This window comes from Microtus ochrogaster, unplaced genomic scaffold (genome assembly GCF_000317375.1).
Source record: "Microtus ochrogaster isolate Prairie Vole_2 unplaced genomic scaffold, MicOch1.0 UNK8, whole genome shotgun sequence".
Taxonomy (NCBI): Eukaryota; Metazoa; Chordata; class Mammalia; order Rodentia; family Cricetidae; genus Microtus; species Microtus ochrogaster.
In genome coordinates, this window is record NW_004949106.1 from 4,536,514 (window position 1) to 4,563,953 (window position 27,440).

The 27,440-nt window shown below is 43.2% G+C and overlaps 1 protein-coding gene across 3 annotated transcripts in view; it reads left to right on the top strand.

Annotated features, from left to right (window-relative positions):
• Hecw2 (HECT, C2 and WW domain containing E3 ubiquitin protein ligase 2) overlaps positions 1 to 27,440 on the top strand; it is a 302,139-nt gene that overhangs the window by 114,083 nt on the left and 160,616 nt on the right. For all 3 annotated transcript variants that reach the window (XM_026788844.1, XM_005366360.2, XM_026788845.1), the window contains one exon: positions 14,846 to 15,172. In XM_026788844.1, the coding sequence (XP_026644645.1) occupies positions 14,881 to 15,172 (292 nt within the window). In that variant the 5' untranslated portion in view covers positions 14,846 to 14,880. The remainder of the gene's footprint in view (positions 1 to 14,845; positions 15,173 to 27,440) is intronic.

Sequence of the window (27,440 nt, forward strand, 5' to 3'; positions counted from 1 at the left end):
CATAGCTGGTGTGAATACCTGAGAGCAGTGGGCCGTGTCTTGTCCAGAAACAGCATTCACAGCCCTCCTCCCCTTCCTTCAGCTCTTACACCCTCTCCTACCATAAGGAATGTTCCCTGAGCCATGCAGAAGGTACTGGCTGATATAAAAGCCCCGTTTAGAACTCAGCACTCAACAGGTACTTTGCTACAGCACTTTGGACAGCTGTAAGTCTCTGCACTAACTACTTCCAACGGCAAAAAGAAGCTTTTCTGATCAATGTCAAGGATGGCATTAGCCTATGGGTAAAACTATAAATATTCAGAAAACAGTTTGACTACATGTCCATTCAGTGAAACACCAGTAGTGTGTTTCCTCCTAAGGCCTATGGCCTCCCATTGCCTTTTGACCAGATTTATAGTACCAGGTATAAATTCTCTCCTGTGCCCGTTACCCTCATGCTGGTCACACCACTATTCTGCCAGTAGACACCTTAGGTTGGTACTGTAGTCCGCAGGGGCCTTGTTGGTCAAGTCCATTGATGGCTTTCCTTCTCTGTTGGCTGTGTGGAGCTATTAAAGCTACCCAGAAGGGAGGACGTTTTCCATCTCTTCTCGCTTCATGATTTCTATATGGTTTCCAGCCAAAGTGTGTTTTGTTTCATCGGTAGGGTCTCATCATCTAGCCATGGTGGAAAGCCAATGGAGATGGCATTAGTCAGTTGTTTGTTTATTTTTGTTGTTTTTTTGAGGGAGGGCTACAACTTCCCCACCTAATAATTTGTGGGAGGTATTCCACACAGGACATTGAGATTTTTCATTTACTAGTCCATGTCTTCTAAGAGAAGCATTATCTATCACACAAGGTACCTCTGTCCAAACCTTTAATTTTTTTTTTTAAATTGAGTTTGAAAGCGGTGGGTTTCCACATGACCTCTTCATACCTCCCTAATTTTTACTTGACCTCCCCTACTCTTATACCGCCCCATCTCTACTCAAAATTTTACTCTCGGTAAATGCCAAAATGAAAATATGAGGTTGTATTTAAACTAACTATTTTGAGGTATGCCATATGATGACTCTTTAAAAGGATGATACAGTGTGCGGTTTGTTAATCCGAAAGTGTACATTACACTTGTATAAGAAAAGCAGGGCTCTGAAGCAGTTTAGCTTTGTAGTATGATCTCATCCATACATAAATAGATATGGATATATTTATAGGTAGGCTGTGGGTTGCCATGTCTGGAGGCTGGCCTTAAGGATGTTTCGTTTCTGTTTTTAATCTTTTATCATATGTTTTGTAGTGTGTATGTGTTATTTTTTTTTAATCTTGGCAAAGCACCCTACAGAGGTATTTCTTTTCCCTGTCTCACCGTTCTTACTTTGTAATAAGTTTAGGTTGGCAAGTTTTGATTTGGATTATGACTTGGGAATATGAAGTAACTGTATTGGGGGAGCTTGGGAAAAGAAGTTCCTTGTCACAATAGAGATTTAAAAGCTTTGACTTATAGGGTTTATTATTTCCTTCCCCGAAACTACTCCAGAAACTGGGGTGTGCTGTCATTGGGTGGGGATTCTCGTATGGTTGGCCTCTGCTCCTAATCTAAACGTAACTCTTCTGTGATTTAATTTTCTGCAAAAATAGAAATATGAGATATTGTTGAATATTAAAACAAATGATATTTCACATGCACTTCAAGTCAGCAAGTGTTACCAGTCATCAGGAATATTGGCAATCAGAATGCGTCTCTTGGGATTTCCTGTAGGTCCTGGCTAACACGTCGGATGTAGACTCTTCCATCACCCTGCATAGCTCAGCCTGGATCTGGAGTCTGCTGGTACCCAACATGTCTGACTGGTTTGTTTTCTGTCAGAGATTAGACCCTGGCTGAAAGCGGTTTATTTGGCTGTGTTGTTTGAAAGTCTTCTTGGGAAGTCAAGTACCCTTCTGAGTCTAACTTTGACAACTCTGACAACCTAAATTTCTGTGCTGTTGTGGTGTGGAGGATGAGAGTTATTACCTATTTCCTGCAGAAACTTCCAAGCCTGGGTGATAGAGATCTTTGAATAACAATTGATCAGTATTATTTATGCATGTCAAAGATGTCAGTACAGAGTGAGCCTCCACTTTCTGATTCCCATGACCAGGGCACTATTGTCACAAAATGTTGAAATATTGTTCTATATTAAACAACAGAAAGACCCTATATTAGAACTCTCGGTTAAATCAAATATTCTGATGGGTCTTCTGCAAATCCTAGCAAACTCCATGATGTTGAAAATGTGATACTTGGGTCCCCAAACAGGCTAGTGTCTGTAACCCTTTCCAGAGATGCCTTTGCCTCAATACTTTGGTTTAACAAAATGTCCACGTGTCCAGCTTACTTTTATTTCATGTGTTATTGTTTTAGAATAAGGTGGTTGAAAGTGAAGGGGAAAAACCATTAATTATGCCTGAAGCCAATGAGTGGTCAGGTCCAGGGAGGCTGTCCTGAGGAAGAGAAGTCAGGGCTTCTCCCTAATCTTACAGGCATATAAAGTTAACAGAAATCAATCTGTGGCTCACACGGAAACAAGAATTACTCTTAATGTGTCTGTGAAAGTATGTGTGGAGATGGAGCCGAGCAATGAATTTTCCTGCAGTAATCTTTGCAGTTTCCAGGAAGAAGATGGGGCCCCACAATAACAACTCCACCTGGATGATATTACATCATGATGCTGATAGCGCTACTATAAGACCTGTTTTGGATACCAGCTGTTCAAGATGGTTCCAACTCCATTAGCTGAAATAGTGCACCTTTTTTTTCACAACGTTCTGGCCAGAACTCCAAATAGGAACCTCAGAAAAACCCTACCGAATACTCAGACACTATTCGCAATTATACCAGACAGTAATCTTGGAACTTAACCATCATCTTACTTTCACAAGATCCCATAGAAAGAACATTGCCCCCATGACAGCTGGAAGTAATTCTAGAAGACGACATCCCCTCTGCCAATAAAGTTTGTCCTCAGGGTTAGAGACATCATTTATGGGTTGATTATAATTGGTACAGGGTTGGAGGCTGGGGGGAAGATTATGTAGGATTAGGAATCTCTTTGAAGAAAATTGGATGGGATAATAGATTAGTATGAGCTTATTCACACTAATAATAATAGTGAGTAATGGAGTGAATACTTGTGAGCTATTATTTATAAATAATTTACATTGGAATAGATTCTTGTATATTGATACAAACTTAAATTATATTGACTATGTTCCTATTTCCATCTACAATATCTGTATATATAGGCAAAAATTATTTTGTCATATTGTATGCGTGCATGCTTCTACCCCTGCTTAAGACATTTTGTATCTTGATACAATTTTAGGATATATTTATCATATTGCACTATACATTTCTACCTCTACCTCTGATCAAGATACTTATACATTGTTCACATTTTGAGATCATTGTCCTCATTTGTTTCACAGTTGTTTAAAGATTGTTTAATATTCTAATATTAACTCTTAGTCTTTAAGTTATATAGGTATTAAGATTCATAGGTCAATAGTCATCCATGTTTGTCATACTTATAGTTAGACTAATCAGGTTCTTTAGATACATAGAGATTGTATTCTGCATAGATAGGTAATCTTCAACCACTTCAAAAAGCTGTAGAATATGGCAGCATTTAAATAACTTAAGGTTCTGTTGAAGTGAGACACAATTGCTCCTGGCAGCACTGATCTATTCCCAAGAGAATGTTGAGCACCGAAGACACTCCGCTTGGAGCTTGTTTTCTTCTTGGCAAAACTGGCCTTTGGGCAAGGAACTGCCCATGCATTGACCACTGACAAAACGCACAGTATCTGGACAGGACAAGCAAGATACAAGAAAAAGACTGTCAAATCTTGCCAAGACAGGTTAAGATGGTTTTGAAAAATTTCCTGACTCTGAAAGTAGTCTGTCAGTTACTCTAGGCCTTAGCCAAAGTTGGTTGTTCCAACATTGCAAATGAGACTTTGGGTGATTGCCCAGGTAGCCAGTTGTCTCTGTCATTTGTTGCATATTTTGGAAGTTGCTTGATTGCACTTCCTGTTTACTCAAGTAATATTATTTCCCTTCTTGGGTCTTCAATGGGGTTGAAGACTAGACAGTTGTAGTTACTTTCCTCTCATGACTTGGCCAAGTAATTTATTACACAAGACTTAAACTTATTAGGATAGGATAATTGTTGAAACATTTATTACATGTAATAAATTGATATTGTTTATGCTGGCTGTAATTCTAATTTTTTATACCTGACATTTGTTCTTATTGTATATAACTTTGTATTAGACTTAGAACTTTATTATTTAAACAAAAAGGGGAGGTGCTGTAGGAATTCCTACCACCAGTAGCCTTTAAATTACCCACCCACTTGGGCGTGGCCTCTTATACTATATATGCTGATTTAAAGTGTGTATCCAGCCTCTTTTCCGGCCTCTTTTCTGGCTACAGGATTTGATTACTGTTCCCCATTCCTGCAGAGGATTGTGATCTGTGAGTCTACCCCTAAATAAATTACCCTCTCTAATACTCAATTCTGATCTAGTGTGGGATTTCTTTTAAGTGTCCTTCTTCCATGAGTGGCTTGTGAGCTTTGTGTAGGTAGTTTCCAGGTAGACTGGCCTTGAGATTTAAGGCACTGACTGAAATTTGTAAGGAGTTTATTGTGTTTTCCTTTCCAAATTTTGTGCTAATCCAGGCACTGCAATACTATGGTTTGAATGTGTAACCCCAGAATTATGTGTTAGAAACTTAATACCTAAGTTCATTGCTGATTGTATTTAGAGATGAGGCTTTTGGGGAGGTAATTAGGATTGGGTTCTAGTGATGATATTCGTGGCTTTAGGAGGCAGAGACCCAAGTTTGCTTATCCCACTTGGTGATGCTCTTTGCCATGCCAAGGAGGCCTCGTCAGATGCCTGTGCCATTCTCCTGGACTTCCCCATTTCCAGAGCTACCGCCGTAATACACTATTAGCAATGAACTGCCAGGTCATGGGTGTTTTGTTATGGCAAGAGAAAACAGGCTCATCATATCCTAGACCTACGGACTCCATATGGAGCCTTGGCAAAGAGGTGAACCTTAATGACTCAAGCCCAGGTCTCAGCCAAGTCACCCTCTGCTTTGATATTTGGAAATCAAATCTGGGATTAGTAAATCCTGGTGGCGATAACAGGACCATGGGGTGAGAGCAGAGTGGAGACAGATGTCATCAGTTTAGTTCTTAAAGAAAATCTACACCAGGAAACCAAATTTCCCAATGACCAGGAAAAAGTGTTTGACCCTTACAAGTGGAAGCTCAAATGATGGGTATCTGTTGGTCTTACAACAAAATCTAGGCTATAGGCATAAGGATAAGCTAGTTCTTAGAAGGAACAAATAATAAGCAGAATGTTCAACTTTTAGAGAGTTGGAAGAACTAAGTTCTTTCAAGATTTCTGGCTTTCTAATAATAAAGAAATTTTTCATTCAGACACTATGCCAGGATTCTGTCTTTCTCTGCTTCTTTTTAATTCTATGATCTTCAGATTCTTATTTTCCCTTTGGTTGTAAATTGCTCTAGCCTTTCCAGGCTCTCTTGACTTCATGTTTTTGCCTGTGGTCCTCAGAGTTCTTTGTTGGTTGCTTTCTCACGTGAGAATTCCTCCATGTTTTGGAAGAGGCTTATGTGGTGTCTTTTTGGCTTTCTGTGACAGGGTCTTGCTGTGTATCCCTGGTGCTCACTTAGTTGCACAGGCTGACCTTGAACTCACATCATCCCTCCTGCCTCAGTTTCCCCAAGTGCTGTGATTTGCAGGCTCTTTGTCCCTTCCCAGGCAGGGTACAGTTTGGGCAGCTGACTGTCTGCCGTGTGCCTTTCGGGATGTAACTTGTCACGGCTCGAGCGAGAATTAGCTTTAAAGTCTCCAGTGTTCTGTGATACATTTTGCTTTCATTGTCTACCCCCGACTAAGATAATGAGTATGAACAACGAAGACATAGATAAGAGGGTTTTGAAAATAAAAATCATTGGCAAACAATTGTGTTACCTCCGTGTTCTTTTTAAAAAAAGTAATGGCGATTTTTTTAAATCCTAGCACTTACGTTAAAATTTATACTTGGCATCAGTCAACACGCAGGATCATATCGCTGAATAGAACTGCTGTCTCACACACTCTGTGTGTGTTGACTTTTCATTCTTCCATATGACTCTCTGTGGGATGGAGAAACCTCCTTCTGTCTCTCCCACTTCCCACCCACTCCCCCTTCCCTCTTCTTCTCCCTCGCTCCCTCCATCCCTCCTTTCCTCTCTTTTGGAGAGAGAGTCTCACAGTGCAACCCAGTCTGCTCCGGAGTTCCCCATCTCCCTGCTTCAGACTTTCCAGTGTTGGGGTTCCATGTGCCATCACACCTGGCTACTATTCCCCCACCTGCCTGCCCAGACTCTGCAGTATTGGGGTTCCATGTGCCATCACACCTGGCTAAGATTCTTTCTTTGTTTTTAAGTAAGTGTCACCTTCATTGAGAATGGCGTCTTTCCTCTGTTGTGCCCCTGGAGCTGAAAAACAGTGGCCTGTCCTTTGCAGCTGTCACCGACCTGGCAATAGACAATCCGACGGGTTTACTACTCCACCTTCCTGATTTATATTTCCTTCTAATCCCTAATCTGATTTTCTTTCATTGTGTCCTCTTATTTCAAATATATGTCTGTTTATGGCGCATCTATATGTGTATACGTGTGCGTGTGTGGTGTATGCACATGTATGTGAAGAAAAAGGCCGATTTCAAAGGCTCTGTTCAGTCACTTTGCCCCTTTATTTTCTTGAGACGTCATCTCTCACTGATCCTAGAGCTAGACTGGCCCCAGACAGCTTCTGTCACTCTCCAGTCTCTGACTCCACAGCACACTGCAACGCCATTACAGACGCGGGCAGGACCACCCTTGCCTCTTCATTTGGACTTTGGGGATTTAAACTTGACTACGAAGTAAACACTGTTATTCACTGAGCCATCTCCCTGGTTTTGTCTCTCTGTCTTCTGCTTTAATGTATGGTTCGTTAACTTAAGTAGCGATGATAAACGTTGGTTGGTAATGTCAGACATTGAAAAGTAGCCTGAGCTTGGCACTTTGTGTGAGGTGGGGCAGCCCCTGGAGGATCTATGGTAGAGAACCACATGACGTGGCTTAGAATTGTGTGGGTTATCTCTAGGTGTTGTGTTAAAGCGAGCCTGGGCTGTATCACAGAGCGCCCCAGACACACACACACACACACACACACACACACACACACACACACACACACAAACTCGCCTTCCCAACACAAATGTGCTCTGCCCGCTGTGCTCGCTTGCATCCTGTTCATTTTAAAGCCGATGTTATAAGGTACAGATTGGCTCCTCGTGGTTTGTTTGTCTTTTGATAGGTGTCGCTCTTGCAGTGGCATTAAAGGCGTGCACCAGCCACCACCGCCTGATTGGAGGGCGTACGTGCATTGGTATTATTTTATTTTAGAGAAACATGAGGTCTAAAACATACATTACAATTTCTATATGGGAAAAATCATTTTTTCAAGCGATTTTGTAAACAGTCCCTCACGGTCATGCTGTTTTACGATGTACTCCGTGAGAGTCGGGAATCATAAAGAAGACTTCAGACCCAGCTGAGCTCTCCAGGGACAACACTGGCACAGTCTGTGTTAATTCATTCTCAGGTTATTCTTAGGCGGAAGCTGGCATTTGGATATTTGTCTCATCCCTGCTCCTGTAATTTCCGGCAGCCGTGGCCCAGTTATAAGAGTTTAAGAGTTCTCGGGACATCCTTGGATGGATCGCTCTTAAATTCACACAGAGGCTCCTGCTTTCTTCCATTCTGTGAACGTTTCTGGGGTTCTGTTGTCCCTTAGATTTGCAGATCCTTTGTGTTCAAAAACAACAATAACAACAACAAAAAAAACCCTAAAAACCTAAATCCCGATTTATGCTTCCTTTCTTCCCAAGTGTGATGCTCAGGCCTATGGAAGCTCATGACTGTTTGTTGCATACCAGAGGCCCAGAGACAGGGAACAGGAGGAGGCAGGGAATGCCTGCAATCTTCCACTCCCTGAGGCCATCCTTAACTAGACTGGATTTGTAAGAATCAAAAGATACATGATTTCTGTTTTGAGACAAGGCCTTACTGTGTAGTATAGGCTGGCCTTTTAAAATGTATTTTTGGCATTATAATATAATTATTTCACTCCCCTTTCCCTTCTGCTCTGGGTCTTACAGCCTTCCTGTGTAGTATAGGCTGGTCTTTTCTGTATTTATTTTTTTGGACTATATAATAATTACATCAACTCTCCCTTTCCTTCTGCTCCGGTTCGTACATTCTTTCTGCCCTCTCTTCCTCAGTAATGTCTGAGCCACGGGAGCGGGATTCGTGTTGTAGATGTGACATCTGGGACTGGGCCCCACAACCTGCTCCCCAACTGTCGCCAACAGAAGTTTCCTTGATGCTAGGTGAAAAACCACTGTCCATGGGCCTGAGTTAGCCTAGTCTTGATTTCACAGTCTTCCTACCTCAGACTCCCAGACAGCTGGGATTACAGGCTGGTACCAGACCTACCTCAGGTTTTCTGATTAGTGTGTACTAACTTTAAAAACTCACTAGTTTGAATGATGGGCATGTGGTACGCAATTGTAGCCCTAGAACTCAGGAGATAGAAGCGGAAGAATTAGGAGTTCAAGTCCAGTCGCAGCTACTTTTTGAGCACCGTGGTAACCTGGGGTACATGAAATCCTGTTTAAAAAAACAAAACAGAAGCGAAACGGAAGCAAACCCACCACCCTTTCTAACAGGGGCCACATAAAATGGGTTTCTTTATGACATTCCCATATGTGCATATAATATACTTTGATCATATTTATATCTCTATACCTTCACCTCCTCTTTCTGTTATGTCTGTCCTCTTCCTAAATAGCCACCCTTCCACTTACATGCGTTTTTCTAAATATATATGTATATTATATATGATAAATAATAAAACATATGTTGTATATTATATAATACAATATATACATATATAAAATACTGCACACAGGGAAGAAACCATGAGATATTTATCTTTCTGGCTTATTTGCCGTGATAGCATGATCTCTAGCTCTGTTCATTTTCTCTCGGATGACGTCATCTCATCCTTTGTGGCTGAGTAGAGTTGCGACACTAGCTGCTTCCCGTGGGAATACCCTACACGTGTCCAACCCGTTTACCTTCCACAGCCCAAAAAGGTTCACTCCGTGTCATCAATGAATGCACTGAAGCAGTGTGAAGTTGTGGCCGCCACTTGGTTTATGAATGTGGTGCTCACAGTTAGCCTGCGTTCTCTTTATCTATCTCTAGTTGGGGTATTTGTAAGTGATGTGATTGTACGCCACTTCGAAAGAATAAGTGCTTTGTGAGTGTTAGTTAGGGAAATACACAGATAACCACCAGCATTTGCCTCCTCCGACACAGACACCACGGGGGGCATTCTCGATTGGAAGACTGTAAGCTTAGAGGTAGAAGATAGAGGGCATCATAGGCAGGGACTTCCGAGAACTGCCAGTGTCCCCGTCCTCCAGTCTACTCTGGGAAAAACCTTCTCCTTGGACTGGATGTCTTCCTCTAACAGGAGAGTATGGTCCCCAATTAGAGGTTTGACTAAAAGGTGTCTTGAAGACAAGAGGCTCCATGAAGATCGAGGAGCCCATACTTGCTCCCCGGTTATGGTCTAGCTCAGCGATGCTTTCCTCTTGGCTGTATGGAGACCGCTGGCAGTAAGGATGCATACGCATGTTCATCATTTAGATCTGTTCTGTGTGGGCCCCTCAGGAACCCCTACCCACTTGTAGTCATTGAGTGCATGGGATATGGTTAATGCATCCTGTGTTTCCAGTAAGCCAAAAGCCTGGGGCGGGGGTGGGGGGAGAAGGGAATGCCTCACTCATAATGGTTTGTATTAAATTAATGCTGAAATAGCAGGTTGTAGATATTGAGTTCAAATAGATGGTTAACATTTCTCCTTGTTTTATGTTTTCAGTGTAGTTTCTAGAAAATGTAAAATTAGCCAGGTGGTGGTGGTGCACGTCTTTAATCCCAGCACTCGGGAGGCAGAGGCAGGTGGATCTCTGTGAGTTCGAGGCCAGCCTGGTCTACAAAGCTAGTTCCAGGACAGGCTCCAAAGCTACAGAGAAACCCTGTCTCGGGAAAAAAAAATTGTAAAATTACACATGCAGATCACATTATATTTCTGTTAGACAATGCTGGTTTATATCCCTTCACCTGTTTCACATGCCCTAACCTGTTTTTATGTAGTTATTTTGCTGCACTGTGTCTCCTCTTTCCTGCATATTCTTTTCTTTACCTACTTATCTTTCAGCTTTTATTCATGCAACTCATACGTTCTGAAGTTTTCTGGGATTTTTGGTTTGTTTTCATTACTGTGGAAATACTGTAAACACAAACGCCTTGTCCTCCTCAGTCAAAGGCAAACTAGCCCAGCTCTGTAGCCATCCACCCTAGCTGTGACATTTGTCTATTTCTGCTCCTCAGTGTCGCCTCTCTTGTTCCCGTCTGGGCCCTGGAGTCAATTTCCAGGAACATCAGTGTGGTCTGTGCCAAGATTGGGTTTATGCACGTGTCAGGTGTAAGACCACTGGCCTGCCCCGCTTCTAGAGGTCAGCTGTGAGGTCACCGGCTTGCCCTCTTCCCCCAGAGGTCAGCTGTGAGATCACCGGCCTGCCCTCCTTCCCTAGAGGTCAGCTGTGAAGACCATGGGCCTGCCCCACCCCCAGCGGTCAGCTGTGAGCATCACAGATGCTTTTGAGCCTAATCCCCAGCATCCCGGGGGTCTCACTGTGTTTGGATTACAGCTATCACGGCGCTCTGGGCAGCAAACAGAACTTTACAGACACCAGGCTGTCCTTTTTACACGTTTGTCGGGACAGATTGTGCGTGTGAAGTGACATCAGTAGCATACTGAATTCTTTCATATATGAGCTTTTGGTCTTGTCAAAAATCTCAAGTTCTTAGAGGGTGAGAGCCGTACCATATGCGGTAGGAAGGAGATGAAATGAAAAGATGATCCCTTAGGTTTTTAGGTTTTATTGCTTAGTATCCTCTCTGGCCTGATACTTAAGTACATAATAACACATGCTCCATATATGTCTGCCGATGCCATTAATTAATTAATTAATTCATTCATTCCATTAAGGTGGTCAATTCACGTATCTCCAGGCCTTTTTACTTTTCAACTGAGATATATGTAATGCGTTCAGGTTTTGATCTCTTATTTTATGTCTTTTCTTGGTCCAGTGTGGTCCCATGGGTGGGACACTTGTCTTTTTTTTTTTTTTTTTTTTTGGTTTTTCGAGACAGGGTTTCTCTGTGGTTTTGGAGCCTGTCCTGGAACTAGCTCTTGTAGACCAGGCTGGTCTCGAACTCACAAAGATCTGCCTGCCTCTGCCTCCCAAGTGCTGGGATTAAAGGCGTGCGCCACCACCGCCCAGCTGGACACTTGTCTTTTGTTCTTTGTGTCTTCTTTTGTTCTTCTACTTGGGAGTTGAGCTTCTTTGTGCTCCAGGGTTGTTCTGTTTTGGAATGGTGCTGTCCTTTGGGTGGGTGAGGATACTGACAGCCTGCTCGCCCATAAGAAACAGACAAGGGTTGGGGATAGAGCATGGGGGATCGTGGGACTGTGCAAACCAGTTCTGCTTGGTGAAATTAAAGTAGAATGAACTAATGGGATAATATTCGTGGCTAGACTTAATTGAACACTTAGTTTATACCAGACATTGTTTTAAATTTGTTTTTTTCTACAATAACTAATTTAGTTTTCTCCAAAGTCCTGGGTATAGAGATTAATGACAATAGAAAAAAAGAAGAAGAAGACATTGAAACAAGATGTCAGTGATTGCAGGGTGAATGGTAAAGACTTGACCAAAAACTCTTGCATGGGGCTTTGGACCTCATTCCCTAACGCACAATGCTAACCCACTTCTCTGTTTAAATATAGACCATGCTAAAACACACAATTCAGTTGAGTGCTTTGGTCTTTTCCTTTGTTTCTAGAGCAGAATAATTTCCATAGTTGGTCTGTTGTGTTTTAAGCTGTGAAGGCTCTGGCCTGTTTCTCTCAGGAAAGTAGCTTCGTTATGGACAGCATGCCTTTGCTGTCTGCCTGCCTTGTGTTAGGAGTTAATTATTTATAGCTCGTGGGAACTGGTGTGGCGCTTGACTCACGGAGTTCATAAAGAAATCATGGCTTACGGAAATGCCCTGGTATGAAAGCAGCAAGCTGCTGACCCGTGTTTTGGGCTTCATAAGTCAGAGAGTGTCCAGCAGTCATGGGACATATCTTAGTGGGGGTGTTTCTGCTTACACCACTCAATGTGAAGGGTCTACGTGAACAAGCCATTACCCTAAAGAAACCAGCTTATCTGTTTTTATTTTTGCTCTTTCCATGTACGGTTTTCTGCCTACCAACCCAAGTTACTTTATATTTATATATCGGTTGAGCCATCTCGCTGCCAAGTTATTTTGACTCAAGGAATAGCGCTAAAACCATGAGATCAACTTCATGGCAGAAATCGCCCAGATACATTTACAAGTACAGTAGGTGTATTCATGGAAACGTGAGCTCTGGGGTGGCTAATCTCGGCTGTCAACTTGACACATCTGGGTAGAGAGAACTGTCTTACTTAGTAAGAGTTTCTGTGGTTGCTAGGAAACACCCTGGCCAAAAGCAAGTTGGGGAGGAAAGGGTTTATTTGGCATGTGGTCCAGATCATAGTCCATCACTGGAAGAACTCAGAACAGGAACTGAAGCAGGGCTGGAACCCCGAGGCAGGAACGGATGCAGAGGCCTTGGAGGGGGGCTGCTCACTAGCTTGTCCCTCGTGGCCTGCTCAACTTGCTTTCTTAGAGAATCTGGGACCACAGCCCGGGATGGCCCTGTCCACAGTGGCTTGGGCCCTCCCACATCAATCCCTGAGAAAATGTCTTACATCTGGATCTTCTGGAGGCATTTTCTCAGCTGAGGTTCCTTCCTTTCGGATGACTCCAACTTAGGTGACGTTAACATAAAACCAGCCAGGACAGGAACCGCAACTGAAAAACTGCTGTTGTCTAACTGGCCTCTGGGCGTGTCTGGGGGGCATATTCTCGGTTGCTAACTGATGGAGGAGAGCCAGCCGATCACACTGTGAACAGTGGGCCTAGGTTGTATGAATATGTAGTTCGACAATGAGCAAGGGAGCCAGCTAGCAGCCCGCATTCTCCCTGGTCCCTGATTCGCTCAGTTTCTTCCACATTCCTGCTTGAGTTTCAGTCCTGGCTTCCCTTGGGTGATGGACCGAAGCCTGGAAGCTGAAACAGACCCTCCCCTTCACTCCTTGCTTTCTGCCGTGGCGTTTGTCATCATAATAGAAAGCAAACCAGAACAGGCATCTCATCTCACCAAAAGTACGGAACGGATGGGGAAATGGGAAATATAGGGAGCCCTTTCTCCCAGTTTCTCTGCTCACAGACTTGGTATCGAAGGTTGGTAGCTGTCGTACGGTATAACACCAGAGAGTAGCTGCTTTGCTTTGAAGTCAGAATCTCGTGCTAACTATTCAGGAGTCAGTAGGTTAGCTTTAAATGAAATATTTTATATAAAAGATTCCAGCAAAGACGGATGGTACAGAATAAAACATACGAGTGGTTTATTATTAAAAGGTTTAGTATTTAAAGGGGCACTCAAGAGAAGCAAATTCACTCTACAGAAAGCCAGTAGGATCTGGGTGATGTAACATAAACCCACAGGCAGGGGTGGGTAAGTGGACAACCTCACAGGTACCAGGCAAAAGGACAGAAATCTTACACAGGGTCTCCTAAGCAGTTGGTCATCCTGTAGGAGGAGAGTCCCAGTAGATGCCAGGCCCAACGGGGAAGTCCATTCCTTGTTGGAGACCAAATGGTAGTCAGAGGAAAACCCTCATGATCCAGGCCATTGGAATGTCTTGCGCCTCTGGGCACATCAAGATGAACAGAAGCAGGCTCGGAGATTTAAGTCATGCCACGGAGTCTCTAGGATAAAGATGCTCACCACTCTTCACCTGTTCAGTTAACAGTGGGTCTCACCCGCTGTCCTCCCAATGCCATTGTAGATACCGGGAATTAAATAGTGATAAAACGTGAAAAAAATCACTGCTTTTGTGAAACTTAAGTTCTTGATCTGGGAGATAGACAATGGCCAGGTGAGTTAGCATGCGGCAAGTCAGATCTTAGAGAAACATAAAGAGGTACTTCCAGGATGTTCCCATTCTGCAGAGAACACCTCCTCCTCTGTATTTAAATGCAGTGGTGACATTTGATCGTGCTCCCGAGAATGGCTTCAGTGAGCTGCCTTCCTCGTGGCAAGGGGACCGAAAGCAGTGCGCCTGACCTTGGTACCATCTATCAACTGTATTTAGCACGGATCTTGCTGGTTAAAGATTTAGTCCTTTAAAGAGGGAGATAAATAACATGTGTGGGACAGAAACGGGAAAGAGGATGCTGGACTATGTGTGGATGCACAGATCTTAAAGAGATGCTAGGAAAATCCTCCTTCCTCAGTTTCTGGAGAAGCTGTGCCAAGGGAAACTGGGGGGCCACAGTTGTGTGACCGTCTGACCATCATGCATCTTCTTCTGTCTGTAGGAGTGATCCGATATCGTCAGGTGACAGGTTATTTCCACAGAAGATTATTGCTTGCTGGGGTATTGATAAACTCTCCTACAGGCTTCGTGTCTGGGATGCTTAATCCTGATCCCTTGCCTTGCTAGCCCTAATGTCTTACGCTTGCCTGTCTCTTGCAGCATTGTAGGAAACCCACCTCGGAGAGGCAGACAGCATGGCTAGCTCAGCCCGGGAACATCTGCTTTTCGTACGGCGTCGGAACCCACAGATGCGGTACACGCTGAGCCCAGAGAACCTCCAGAGCCTCGCAGCCCAGAACTCCATGCCCGAGAACATGGCCCTGCAGCGAGCCAACAGCGACACAGACCTGGTGACTTCTGAGAGCCGCTCCAGCCTGACGGCCAGCATGTATGAATACACCCTGGGACAAGCCCAGAACCTGATTATCTTCTGGGACATTAAAGAAGAGGTGGACCCCAGTGACTGGATTGGGCTCTATCACATAGGTGAGTCCAGCAAAGCCTTGTACGTGGCCCGCCCTAGAGTTTTGCTCTGAAATCGAAATGTTCTGTGTGTTCTCCTTGACATAAAAAGAAACAAAAAAGTTTTTCAGACGCAAATAGACAAAGCAGATTCTGGAAGCTTGCTTTCTTCCTTGGGAGGAGAGGCAACTGTGTCTTTCCTTATATGTGCCCCCTTGCGGTGACTATTTCTACCAAATTAAATGTCAGACTCCGCAAGCTCCGGAGTATTGTCTTTAGTCTCTCGTCACCCTTGAGACATATCATGTCTCGGAAAGAGGGAGGTTACTGACAGCTGTGAACACTGTTAAGTTGATATGAAAACAGTGTGTTTTCTAAAGGTTGACTTCCTTTTAACACAATCTGTCGTTGGGGGTATTTTTGCATGCTTGGGAAATAGTAGCTACTTGTTTTGGTGAAACAGCCCCAGCTCCGTTTAGCCATTGTCAGATCTGTTATTTCTAGGTGGATGGTGATGAATGGAACATTCCAGAAGATAAAAGTTAGTATTATTGGAATGCAAAAACCAAACCCTACCAATTTATCATAAATAAAATTTAGATCTAACGCAATGATGAAATCTCATATTACTCAAAGTGGGGAGGTTTTGTCTCTGAATGAAGGAAATTCCTTTAAGATTGACATCTGATATTGCTTTCAGTGTGGGTTTCTAGCCAAGCTTCCTTTTGGTTGTGGTTTAATGAGTAGCGGGATGGCCCGTACAGCTAGGGCTCCCTGTACGCTGGGCTGTGTGTGGGAAGTTTGTCACTGTAGAGGGATGGGGCTCAGATGGTGCTCCACAGCCCAGCTCCCTCAGTCCTGGGAGTCATCTGGTCCACTTAGAGAACCCGGTAAAGGCGAGCCTACATCCTTGCTGAAGTTTTGTTGGAACGTTAAACTCACTGAAACTTGCATTCTTTTAAGACTGATTAATCATGCTAGATAGAAAAAAAACTAAAATAGCAAAAATTTAGTGAATTAATAGCTTTCTCCTCCCTCCCACCTCTTCCAGTAACCAAAGGGGTGGTAGCAAGACTCTTAAGCTGCTTGTTTTCCTTGGGTGTATTTAACTGTATAGTCGAAGCGAGGAAGGCATACAAATTAAAGGTCTTGTTCCTATTATTATGACCATAAAAGAGCTTGTAGTTTTTGTGGGATATAAGTCTCCCTTTGGGCTCTGTAAAACTTCTGTGTTTACTTTTCTTATTAATTTTTTCTTTTTAGATTTTATAGCAAAGAAGTCTTCCTATGACATTGCAAATAGAAGATGGTGGTTTAAGATCTTTTATATGATGTTTCTTTGGAAAATAGTTTTTGATTTCTTGTGTAAGATTAATTTTTATGTATGTGTGCAATAGCCTCTAAGATGCCGGAATCGTGTCGGTATTAATTCGAATTATCTAATATTTTCCAGTCCTCTCTTTGTTACTCCATTCGAACTGTTACGTCTTCCTGTCTAATCTGGAAGGATTAGGAAATAAAGCCAGGGGACCAAAGCTGTCAGATGTCCGTGTTCTTGTGTTTTGCCTTGTAGAGGAAGGAGTGCCTGTCAGAGCTACACATGCGAATTAACACATGGATAGAGCTAGGAAAGCAGACCTGGGAAGTAAATTAACTCTTTTTCAGGAAGCTCTTAATTGTCCTCACATAGGTCACCCCCGCTTTTGGAGCTGCCTTGTGTACAGCATGTCCCCTGCACTTGGCGCTGCCCGTGCTCAGCACGCTCCCTGCCCATGGCGCTGCCTCGTGTGCGCATGCCCCCTGCCCTTGGAGCTGCCCCGTGTGCGCATGCTCCCTGCCATTGGCGCTGCCCCGTGTGTAGCACGCCCTCTGCCCCCAGCCCTGCTGGCCGCTTTACATTTGCTCTTTATATTGATTTCCATCAGTTTGACTACGACCCATACAGATGCGATCTTCATTTTAGTTATCTTGGGATACATGAAGTTTATGCTCATGCTTTTGATGAGTTTGAGAAACTTCTTTGACATTGTTTTCCTAAACTGCATTTTTCTAACTATTCTTACTCGATTAGTTCACATTGTTCCGCAAGGGACTCGTGGTTTTGATTCAGTTTTCGTGGATCTATTTTCTCCTTCACAATTTATCCATCTTCCTGCTCCTTTTCCTCCTTCGTACACATGCACACACACGCAGGCACACGCACACACAGGTACGTTGGAAACAGAGTCTCGTGTGTCCCCGCGTAGCCTGGAAGTGCTGTGTGGCTGAGGATGACTTTGAATTCCCTGATCCCTTTTGCCCTCCCCCTCCCGTTCCCGAGATTATAGGAGTGGGCCACCGCACGCACGGGCTCTATTCGTCTATCCTCAGGTTGATTATCCTTTTTTTCCTTTGTTCTGTTGTCAGTCCTGTTGACGTGTCTTAAAATTTCAGAGAGTTGACTTCTGACTTGGAGAATTTTTCATTCAGATCTCTGGGCAGGACAGAGTAGCAAGAAGCAATCATCTCAAACCTCTCAGGAGATGGCGAACACAGCCTAGGGTTTGCATTGACATGCCGAGAAAGTAGACTGAGATATTTGGTATTCTTGCACACGCCGTTAATCTTAGAAGATCTTCCAGAGTAAATGGTCTTAAAAGGCATGGGTGCAGGCTTGTAACTTTCAGTGCAATTTATTTCTGCAGTTGCAGGGCTGCTGCTGTATTTGAAAGAGGGGAGGATGGAGGGGCGATTTGATTTACGTGGGTCCTCATACCCAATGGACAGAGAGCTTTAAGCACAGATAACTATTTCCCTCCAGGGGTGAAAGGAGCTCTTTCCCCCTACTTCTGGGGGAGAATGGGCAAGCATGGGCATCCAAAGAGGAAAGGGGTAGGAGTTGTAACAGTGGCCTTTAACTGATAGCCGCATGTTGGGGACTGTGGACCCCCAGAGCCTGAATTTTCTGTAAACAGCTTGCTTTCCTATGCTTGCAGCTGCTCTGAGCACGAGGCCCTCATCAGTCCCTGATGGCAGGGGAGTGGTTTCTGGTGGCTTGCAGTTGAAGGATCCCGAGAGCTAGGGCGTGGCCATTGGTCAGGGAAGGCACCGTATAAGCTGCCCTGGAACACAATAAAGTTGGCATTCTTGGGGAATTCAAGGACGACCCACGTCTCTGTCTGCGTGTGTATGTGTTTCAATCTCCGGCCCCTTGCTCTGCTTGCGAACTGTCCCATAGAGCAGGCGGTTCGATACAGGCATAGTACACATAGTAGCATGGATGCCTTACAGCCAGATCCTACTGTTTCCTATTTAACTCTACTGTTCAGTCTCTCTAATGTTACTTGTATGTATGGTTGCAGGGCTGACGATTTGGTATTGGATAACCAGTTGGTGTGTTCTTCCTTGGAGATATGCTATTTCTCCCATCCTCAGCATTCCTTAGTTGCTGGTAGTTCTTTCTGTAGGGTTGAGGCCTTGTGGGGTCTCCTGCCATCCACTCTTGTCCTTGTTCAGCTCACGTGTGGGTAGTCACGTGGGTGAGACTTCTGATGTTGCTAGGTGACACAGTCTCATAGCAAACTCCCTAATCCTCTGGCTCGTACCGTTTTCCTGTCCCCTCTTCTGTAACGTTCCCTGAGCCAAAGGTAGGGGAGATTTTTGGAGACGTATCCATTGGGGCTGGATTTTTGCATTTTTGGTTGGTTGTGATTTTCTGTAATAGTCTCTGCTGCCCAGAGATAAGTTTCCTTGGTGAAGGGTGAGGACATCTGTGGGTATAAGGACAAATGGCTAGAATGCAGTTGCTATTATGCTGGTTTAGTAATTGGTAGTTATAGTTTTATCTCTAGTATCCTTGACTTCAGTAGCCCTGGGTAGTTAGTTAGGTTTTCAGTAGAGGTATGGCTTCCCTCTTGTTAAGTAGGCCTTACATCTAATTAGACAGCTGTTGGTTACAGCTAAGGCATGTGTGTCCACTATTGCACCCTTAAGGTTATCGTGCCGTGCTGGCCATTGATGTGATTCATGCTCAACAGAGCCGGGTAGGACTATTGGTTTCCTCCCTCATTCGGAAGCTTGCACGGTGCCTTCTGGTACCACAAATGCTAGCCCTCAGGCTTCCCGGCCAGTTTCAGCTCAGGAACCTCTGGGCCCCGTGTCTGAAGTGCTGGGTATCTTCAGCAACAAGGACTTACCTTCCACCTCTGGGAGCGGGACTACCAAGGGAAATAGCAATCATCTGTAAAGTTTGGGAAATCTCTTGGACAACCCTGACTGTCTTAGTTGGGGTTTCTATGTCTGTGAAGAGACACTGTGACCACTGTCACCCATAGAAAGGGAGAACATTTAATGGGGTGGCTTCATTTTTTCAGAGGTTTAGGCCATTATGGTGACGGTACGTGGTGGTGCTGGAGAAGCTGAGAGTCCTGGATCTTGACCCACAGGCGACAGAAAGGAGCCAGAGTATCACAGAGTGGAGCTTGAGCAAGAGACCTCCAAGCCCGCCCCCACAGTGACACACTTCCCCCAACAAGGCCACGCCTACTTCAACAAGGCCACGCCTCTTAAACACTCCCTTTCTTTGGGCATTTGGGGAGCCACCCAGCTCCCAAATGAACCACACACGGAGGCTTATTCTTAGCTATGAATGCCCAGCCTTAGCTTGGCTTGTTTTTTTTTTTTTTTGTTGTTGTTGTTTTTTTTTTTTTTTTTGTTTTTTTTTTCGCCAGCTTTTTTTAATTTAAATTACCTCAACTACCTTTTCCCTCTAAGCTTTTATCTTTCCCTATTTCTGTATACCTTTCTTTCCTTCTTTCTCTGTGGCTTGCTGTGTAGCTGGGTAGTTGGCCCCTGACGTCCTCCTCCCCTTGTTCTCTTGCTCGTTTCTCCTTCTATTTATTCTCTCTGCCTGCCAGCCCCACCGGTCCTTACTCCTTGCCGTGCTATTGGCCGTTCAGCTCTTTATTAGGATCGCCAGGTGTTTTAGACAGGCAAAGGGCTGCAGCTTCACGGAGCTAAACAATTGCAGCATACATAAAAGTCTCAACACCTTGAAATAATCTTCCCCAACAGTTACTCAGAGACGTGTATTCACAACTGAAGATTTGGAGATGGGAGCCTCAGATGGATAAGAGCCTGTGATGTTTGTCTTTCTAGGTCTGGGTACCCTCACTCAATATGATCTTTTCCCAGTTCATTCATTTGCCTGCAAAGAACGTGGTTTCATTTTTCTGTACAGCTAAATAGTCTTTAATAGATTATATGTACCGTGTTTTCATTATCTAACCGTAGGTTGAAGGATGTTCATGTCGTTTCCCTTTCCTAGCGATTGTGACGGGAGCAGCCGCGATCATAATTGAATATCTGTGGAACAGGCAGACCTTTGTGCATGGCCAATGAGTGCTGTAGCTGGGCTATAGGAAAGATTTATTTTTAGCATTTTGAGGATTCTTCACACCGACTTCCGTGGTATCTGTGCAAGTTTGCAGTCCCGTTTGCAATCCCGCCAACCGCGAGGGAGCGTTCTCTTTTACCCACAATCCTTCCCTCGGGTTTGTCACTCGTTTGATTGATATTTGCCAATCTGAATGAGGTAAGAAGAGTCCCAAAGACATTTTGATTTTCGTGTCCCTAATTGCTAGGGACCATAAACATTTTTGAGTCATTTCTTAGCCATTTTTCCTTCATTTGAGAACTCTCTATTCAGATCCTAGCCCTGTATTTAAAATGTGTCATTTGGGTCATTTTTTTTTTCCTCTTTGTATGTGTGATTTTGTATATTCTGAATATTAACCCTCTGTGAGATGTATAGACAAAGATTCTCTCCCATTCTGTGGGCTTCCTCTTCATCTAGTTGACTGTTTCTTTTGCTGTGCAGAAACTTTCTAGTTTTATGATGTCAACTGTTGGCCTTAATTCTTTGGAAAATGGAGTCCTGTTGAGGAAGTCCTCTCTAACACCTTTGTGGTGTAGGCTGCCATGTTTTCTTCTCTCAATTCCGGTGTTTCTGGTTTCACGTTAAGGTTTTGATCCATTGGGAGTTAATTCGGAGCAAGGCAATAGATTTGAGTTCAACCTCATTCCTCTGTGCGTGGACATCCAGCTTCCTAGCACTATTTCTTGAAGATGCTTTCTTTTCTCTACCATGGCTTTGGTACCATTGTCAAATATTAAGCGGCCGAAGTTACATTTTTTGATTTTATTTCATTTTATTTCATTGGCTTACATCTGTCTTTGTTCTATGGTGTTTTTAACAGTTGTGGCTCTGGAACGTATCTAAAGATCCGGACTGGTGATCCTGCCAGCATTGTCTTTTTGCCCAGGATTGTGTTTGCTATCTGGGGTCTTTGGTAGTTTCACACTAAAGGAAGAGTTTCTGAACCTCCTCTTTTCCTTTTCTTGAGGCTCTTGGGAAAGGATGAGACGCCTTGAGCTTCTCTGTCCATGATGAGCCTTGAGATATCAATCCAGAAGATAAAACGTTAAGGATTGTATGACACAATGATAGAGCTTGGAGTAGCACCCCAACGTTCACGTTATTTGTAAAAGAAACACCCCCTCTTTGTCTACATCGCCAATAGTAAGGTTTATGTATATTTGTAGCTCTCCCTCCCTCAGCTGAAAGGCTCACGAGATAGATGAGAAATGGCCCAGGTGGGTTTCTCAACAACTACATTCAAAGGAAGGGTAAATATTGTTGCATCAATATTTAACCACTTCATGAAATGCTTAGTACCACTTTAATATATGTGTGTGTGTGTGTGTGTGTGTGTGTGTGTGTGTGTGTGTGTGTGTGTGTGTGTGTGTGTGTGTGTGTGTGTGTGTGTGTGTGTACACTATATAATATAACAGAGCAAGGAGCTAAGTTCAGGTAGCCAGCATCCACGTAAAATCTAGCAACCATCTGTAATCCCAGCACTGAGGGCAGAGACAGACCTTTCTGTCCAGCTGCTCTTGCCAAATGACAGTGCTCCAGGTTCCGTGAAGAGTCGCTCTCGAAATCTAAAGAAGACATGCAACATAGACCTCTGACCTCTCTATGCACACTCGTAGCTGAATGTACCTGTTTAACCACGTGCACATACATGTACATACGGCTTCCCAACTCCTGCCAACTGATAACAACTGTAAGGCATGCAGAAACTTTCAGAAGATCAATAGATCTGAAAATGCGATGGGAGACATGTTCAGTAATTAGCCCTTGAAACCAGTAAGAACTATTGGTCCTATTAAACGAGGGTGGAGAAGTGATACTTTTGGACCAAGTTAAGAGAAAAGCAAAAACACAAGGCTAGTGTGGGAAAAGATTTTTCTGCCTATTAGAACACAGATTTAATGTCATTAGGGAAATACCTCATCAATTTTTTGGAGGTGGGAGATAGTATTTTCCTTGGTGCCCAGGCTGTCCTTCACCTCTTGGGCTCATGCTACCCTGCCTGAGCCTCCTGCCTGAGCTGGGATTACAGGCGTGTGCCACTGCACATGGCTCCATAACATAGTCTTCGTAAGGCTGTGCAATAGATATTCTGAGAACCTGGGTTGCGTAACAATAGCACGTATGTCAGAAATAGCTTCAGCTCTCTCTGCTGCTGGGTATGAAACCACCGCACCCCTTCGGTTGTGTCTTGAGAAGCTAGACTGTCTCCTAGCAACTCCTGGTCTTATTTATGGAGCAGAGAGCTGGTCTCTATAGAAATAAGTCCCAAGGGAGAAGGAAGTCGGCGGAACATTTAGCTGGTGACATGTGGCTTATTGGCACAGACTACATTTTCATTGTGCTTCTCTTGGTTGGCTTAGCCTTTCTTCCAAAGTGTGAGGTTTGTTTTGTTTTGTTTTTAATAATGTTTAGCATTGTACAGCTTACTCCAGATGACCTTTAGGGGTATTAATCTGGAGGAAAAAAACATATATACCTGAACAATAACTGTCTAAGAGGCATGTTAGTTAGTACGTAGGGTCCATTGGAAATGCAAAGGAAGAAAAAGTTGAAAATATCAAAGCTCTATTTTCAGAAACTTTGAGTGTGAACACAGTACTCAAAGCCACAGGCTCACTATTCTTTCCAGAAAATCCCACAGATACCCTGAAATTTCTAGGCATGATTTCCTTGCAGATTGTTTTCAGAAATCATTGAGTTTATAATTCATTGTTGTTAGGAATTGATCCCTTGCAAATTTGATAGCGTTGCTCGTTGCTTCCTCCTGATCTTCTGAAATAAAAGGCACACATGCCGTGCAAGGACAGGGTACTCAAGAGACAGCTGTTTTATCAGCTGCCTCCTGTTGGGACAAACGCCTAAGTGGTAAGAAGCCACTTAGAAGAGGGTGAGGCTATTCCAGCTTACAGTTCCAGAGGACATATTCCAGCATGGTAGCTGATGGTCATATAACATCCGGTCAGAAAGTAGAGAGTGAACAGGAAGTGGAGCTGGGCTCTGAAACCTTCAGACCTGTCCCTAGTGACCCACTTCCTCCAATAGTGCTTGACATTGTAAAGGAACAGTTTTCCAAAGAGCACCACCAGCTGGTGACCTAGTGTCCAACACATGAGGCTACGTTTTTGTGGGAGGGACACAGAAACATTTCACATCCAAACTACAGCAGCAGCTCTGATAGGCTCCTTACAAAAACCAACCTTAAAGAAGGAGCTGACACAGTGAATTAGTTTCAGGCTCACCATTTAATTCCCTTTAACTTTAGTCTTGTGAGGTTCCCCCCCCCCCCATGGGTAATCAAAAGATAAAAACAGTTCAAAAGGCCTGATTTGTCATTTCTTATTCGTGACCAACTTTAGGTCCCTTAGAAACTAGGGAAATGTGCACTATGAATATTTAAAAGTATGGACTGTGCTCTAAACTGATCTACCCAACATACGGGTCTGTACTAAGCTGTGACTAGCCTAGGCACTTTCTCCAGCCCGTGATTCAGTGAACCTTCATGAAGAAACACTTGGTAGGAAAGAGAAAAAAATCACCTAAACTAAGTCGATATGCATTTTGTATATGGACCAAGTTTCTTCCGTTGATGTGGATCAGAAATAAGTAATTGACCACTGTTTTCCTAGACTATTTGAAGTGGTGTCTATGCATTGATTATATATTCAAGGATGAATGACAAAACTACTTACTTTGACTGTTATTCTCCAAAAAGTATTGCAGCTGATGATCACGACACATCCATATTTCTTCGTCCTTGGGTACTAAATGAAGTGCGATTACAAGAGAGTGAACAGACACTTAGATCATTTGTTTAGCTTTAAGATTCCAAAGTTTGAGAAGATGTTTTATAAACAAATAAATAAAACCTGACCTGGTACTGTCATACAGCTTGCCGAAGGTCATCAAGGCAACGCACGTGTCTGTGCGCCAGTTTTTAGCTCTTTCTGGAACATGGGAATTTGGCTGAGCGTTGTTCATTGGTTATTCTCTCACTGCCTTCTTGAATTTAGATATACATGCTCAACAGGTATGGTGGCACATGACTTTAGTCCCAGCACTGAAAAGGCAGAGGCAAGCAGACCTCTGTGAGTTCACGGCCACTCTTGGCTACATGGCGAGTTCCAGGCCAATCGGGTCTACAAGCTTAATAATAGAGTGTTTAAAATTCAATATTAGGTAGGTTCTAAATCAACACAACTTTTATGATGATATGAAGGCTGAATTAATCTGAAATTCAATCAAATCAAACAAAGAATTAATGTACTAGGTATCTGGTTTCCAGAATAGCAACTAATATAGTTGAGTACCTATTCTTACACATGTTTGATGATTTTTCTATGATTAATGCCAAAGAAAAGTTGTTATACTTCGTATCTTAAAATTCTAAAAGTGATATTATGAAAAAAACATTTTGACTATGAAGTTAAAAAAAAATCCAGCTTATCTAAATCACTTTTTGTAACCTGCTTGGATTATTCAAGGTAAATATGATCATGCTTTAGTGATTAACTAACCCTGAATCCTCAGTGGCTGAACACAACAGAAGCCTGTGCTTTGGCGTTGCTCTGTGCCCAGAACCTTTGTGTGGCAGAGGCTTGATTTGTACAGGGCCTCAGGTCCACTGTGTTCTTTTTATTTTCACCATGTTGGATTATACATTGTGCACAGCCTTGTCATGGCGGTACCTCAGACGTACAGCCTTTCTGGGGAGCAGATGGGAAGAGATGGGATATTGAGTCTTGCTCTCCAGTTCTTCTAGTTGCTAAAAGGAGATTTTTCTGTGCGTTTGCTGAGATGATTTTCTCTTTCCACTAAGCTATTCTGGAGATGTTATCCAAGTTCTCTCCCCATCCCGTACTCATTCATATCGCTGTTCCTTGAAGGACCCTTACGTTGACATAATCAGCAAATGTCAAATGATATTTGCAAATATTCTGGGGCTGAGATAAGATCACATTAACATGGAGTTTAGATGGTCTTCATTCTGATCAAAATCATCACTCATCCGTAAAACAGTTGCTTACTGTAATTCTGGTTTTGTGGTCGGGTATGATTTTATGGGAAGCTTTTCATGGTTTCCTAAAGATTAACCATAGGCTTATCTATAAAGAGGTGTATTTATAATGCCTTTATTAATCCTTGTATCTTTCTCTAAGCCCATTGTGTTTGTTATTGCTCACCGTATTGTCTTCCTGGGCTTAGTTTTTGCATGGTTATCTTTTCCATTGAATTTCCTTCAGTCATTCATTAGCATGCATCCCATTTATCTGGTAGGAACCAGCTCAAGATGTATGCTGTCCTTCCAACATGAAAGAACATTTTTCAACTTGGGACACCGCATGTGTTTCACATTTGATATTTATCTCAGAAACATCTGAACGTTCATCTTACTTATTCTGAGTATTGTGACTTTTAGGTATTAATTTCTCCGATTTTTCTGCCTCCATTGAAAGGATGGGTTTTCTTTACTCTCCATTCTGGCGTTCTTTCTTGGTCGGTTTTCTTGAAAATTCGACCTGCTGGTTTAATTCTGTTAGTGGTTAACCTTTCCACTTTGACATACGTCATTGAGCTAACAGCGGTGGCAGTGAGCCAGTCTCTCCAAATGCCCACGGTGTATCAGAACCTGAGACCCTCTCAATCCAATTGCTTCCCTCTCCATTTGCTCCTTTGGTGCCAACAGCATTTAATTCCACCCACAGAGTATCTTCTGCAACATTGGCTGTGATGACAATGATGATGACTTCATGGATAAGATTATTCTAGCTACGTCGTCTGTGTAACAAACCTCCACAAAACCGTGGCTTGCAAGTCTATCGAATAAGCAGAGACTTCGAAGATTTAAAAACTATAATATCCCTGCAAAACAAAACCAAAAATCTCACAAGTGACAAAACCTTCAGACAAACAAACAAAAACCGACCTAGTAGAATACCCGAGGCTTGATTTCCTGCAGCAGGAATTGTACTGAGAAAAATTGTTTTAAAAAAGCAGATAGAGCTGGGCGGTGGTGGCGCACACCTTTAATCCCAGCACTCGGGAGGCAGAGGCAGGCGGATCTCTGGGAGGTCGAGGCCAGCCTGGTCTACAAGAGCTACTTCCGGGACAGGCACCAAAGCTACAGAGAAACCCTGTCTCAAAAAAAAAAAAAAAAAAAAAAAAAAAAAAAAAAAAAAAAGCAAGCAGATAGATAGGAGGGATTTTGATTGAAATTAAATTTCAAATTCTGTTGATTTTTTTCAAAATGTACCACACACTGCTAATGTTGGTTTTGAAAAGGCCTTCAATTCTGTTTGCTCCAGGGGATGATCCCTTTGGGGCTCTCGTGCATCTCCCTTTCATTTTGCACCACTGTTTTGTAACGTCAAACCTTAGCACACCCTTGCACAGGCGATTGCTAAGCCGCAGTCAAGCTATGGGGTCACTACTGAGGTTTGTAAAGGCGATAGGCAGGGTGAGCTGTGCTGTGCACGTGACCCCCTGCATCTGCTGATTTGACCAATGTGATGGGTGAGCACCTGCCAGGCAAGGCTGGGCTTTCCGAATGTCCTGGGATTCCTCCTTTGAATGGAGTGCCTGCCAAACTGAAAAAAATTCTTGTCAAAAGTGTGTATTAATATCATTCCACAACATCAGAATTAACGAGCTACTTGGTATTTGTTTGGGGCTTTTCCAGCTAAGGAGGTTTTACTCAAATGAAGGAAACTGTATTCTTTAAGGAAGTTGGAGGCTGATAGGCAAGTACTGCGTTATTTTTTCCACTTAGAGTCATTAAGTACTGTGTATCGTTTTGTTGAAGTTTATTTTATTTATTTATTTATTTATCTATCTATCTATCTATCTATCTATTTATTTATTTATTTATTTATTTTTATT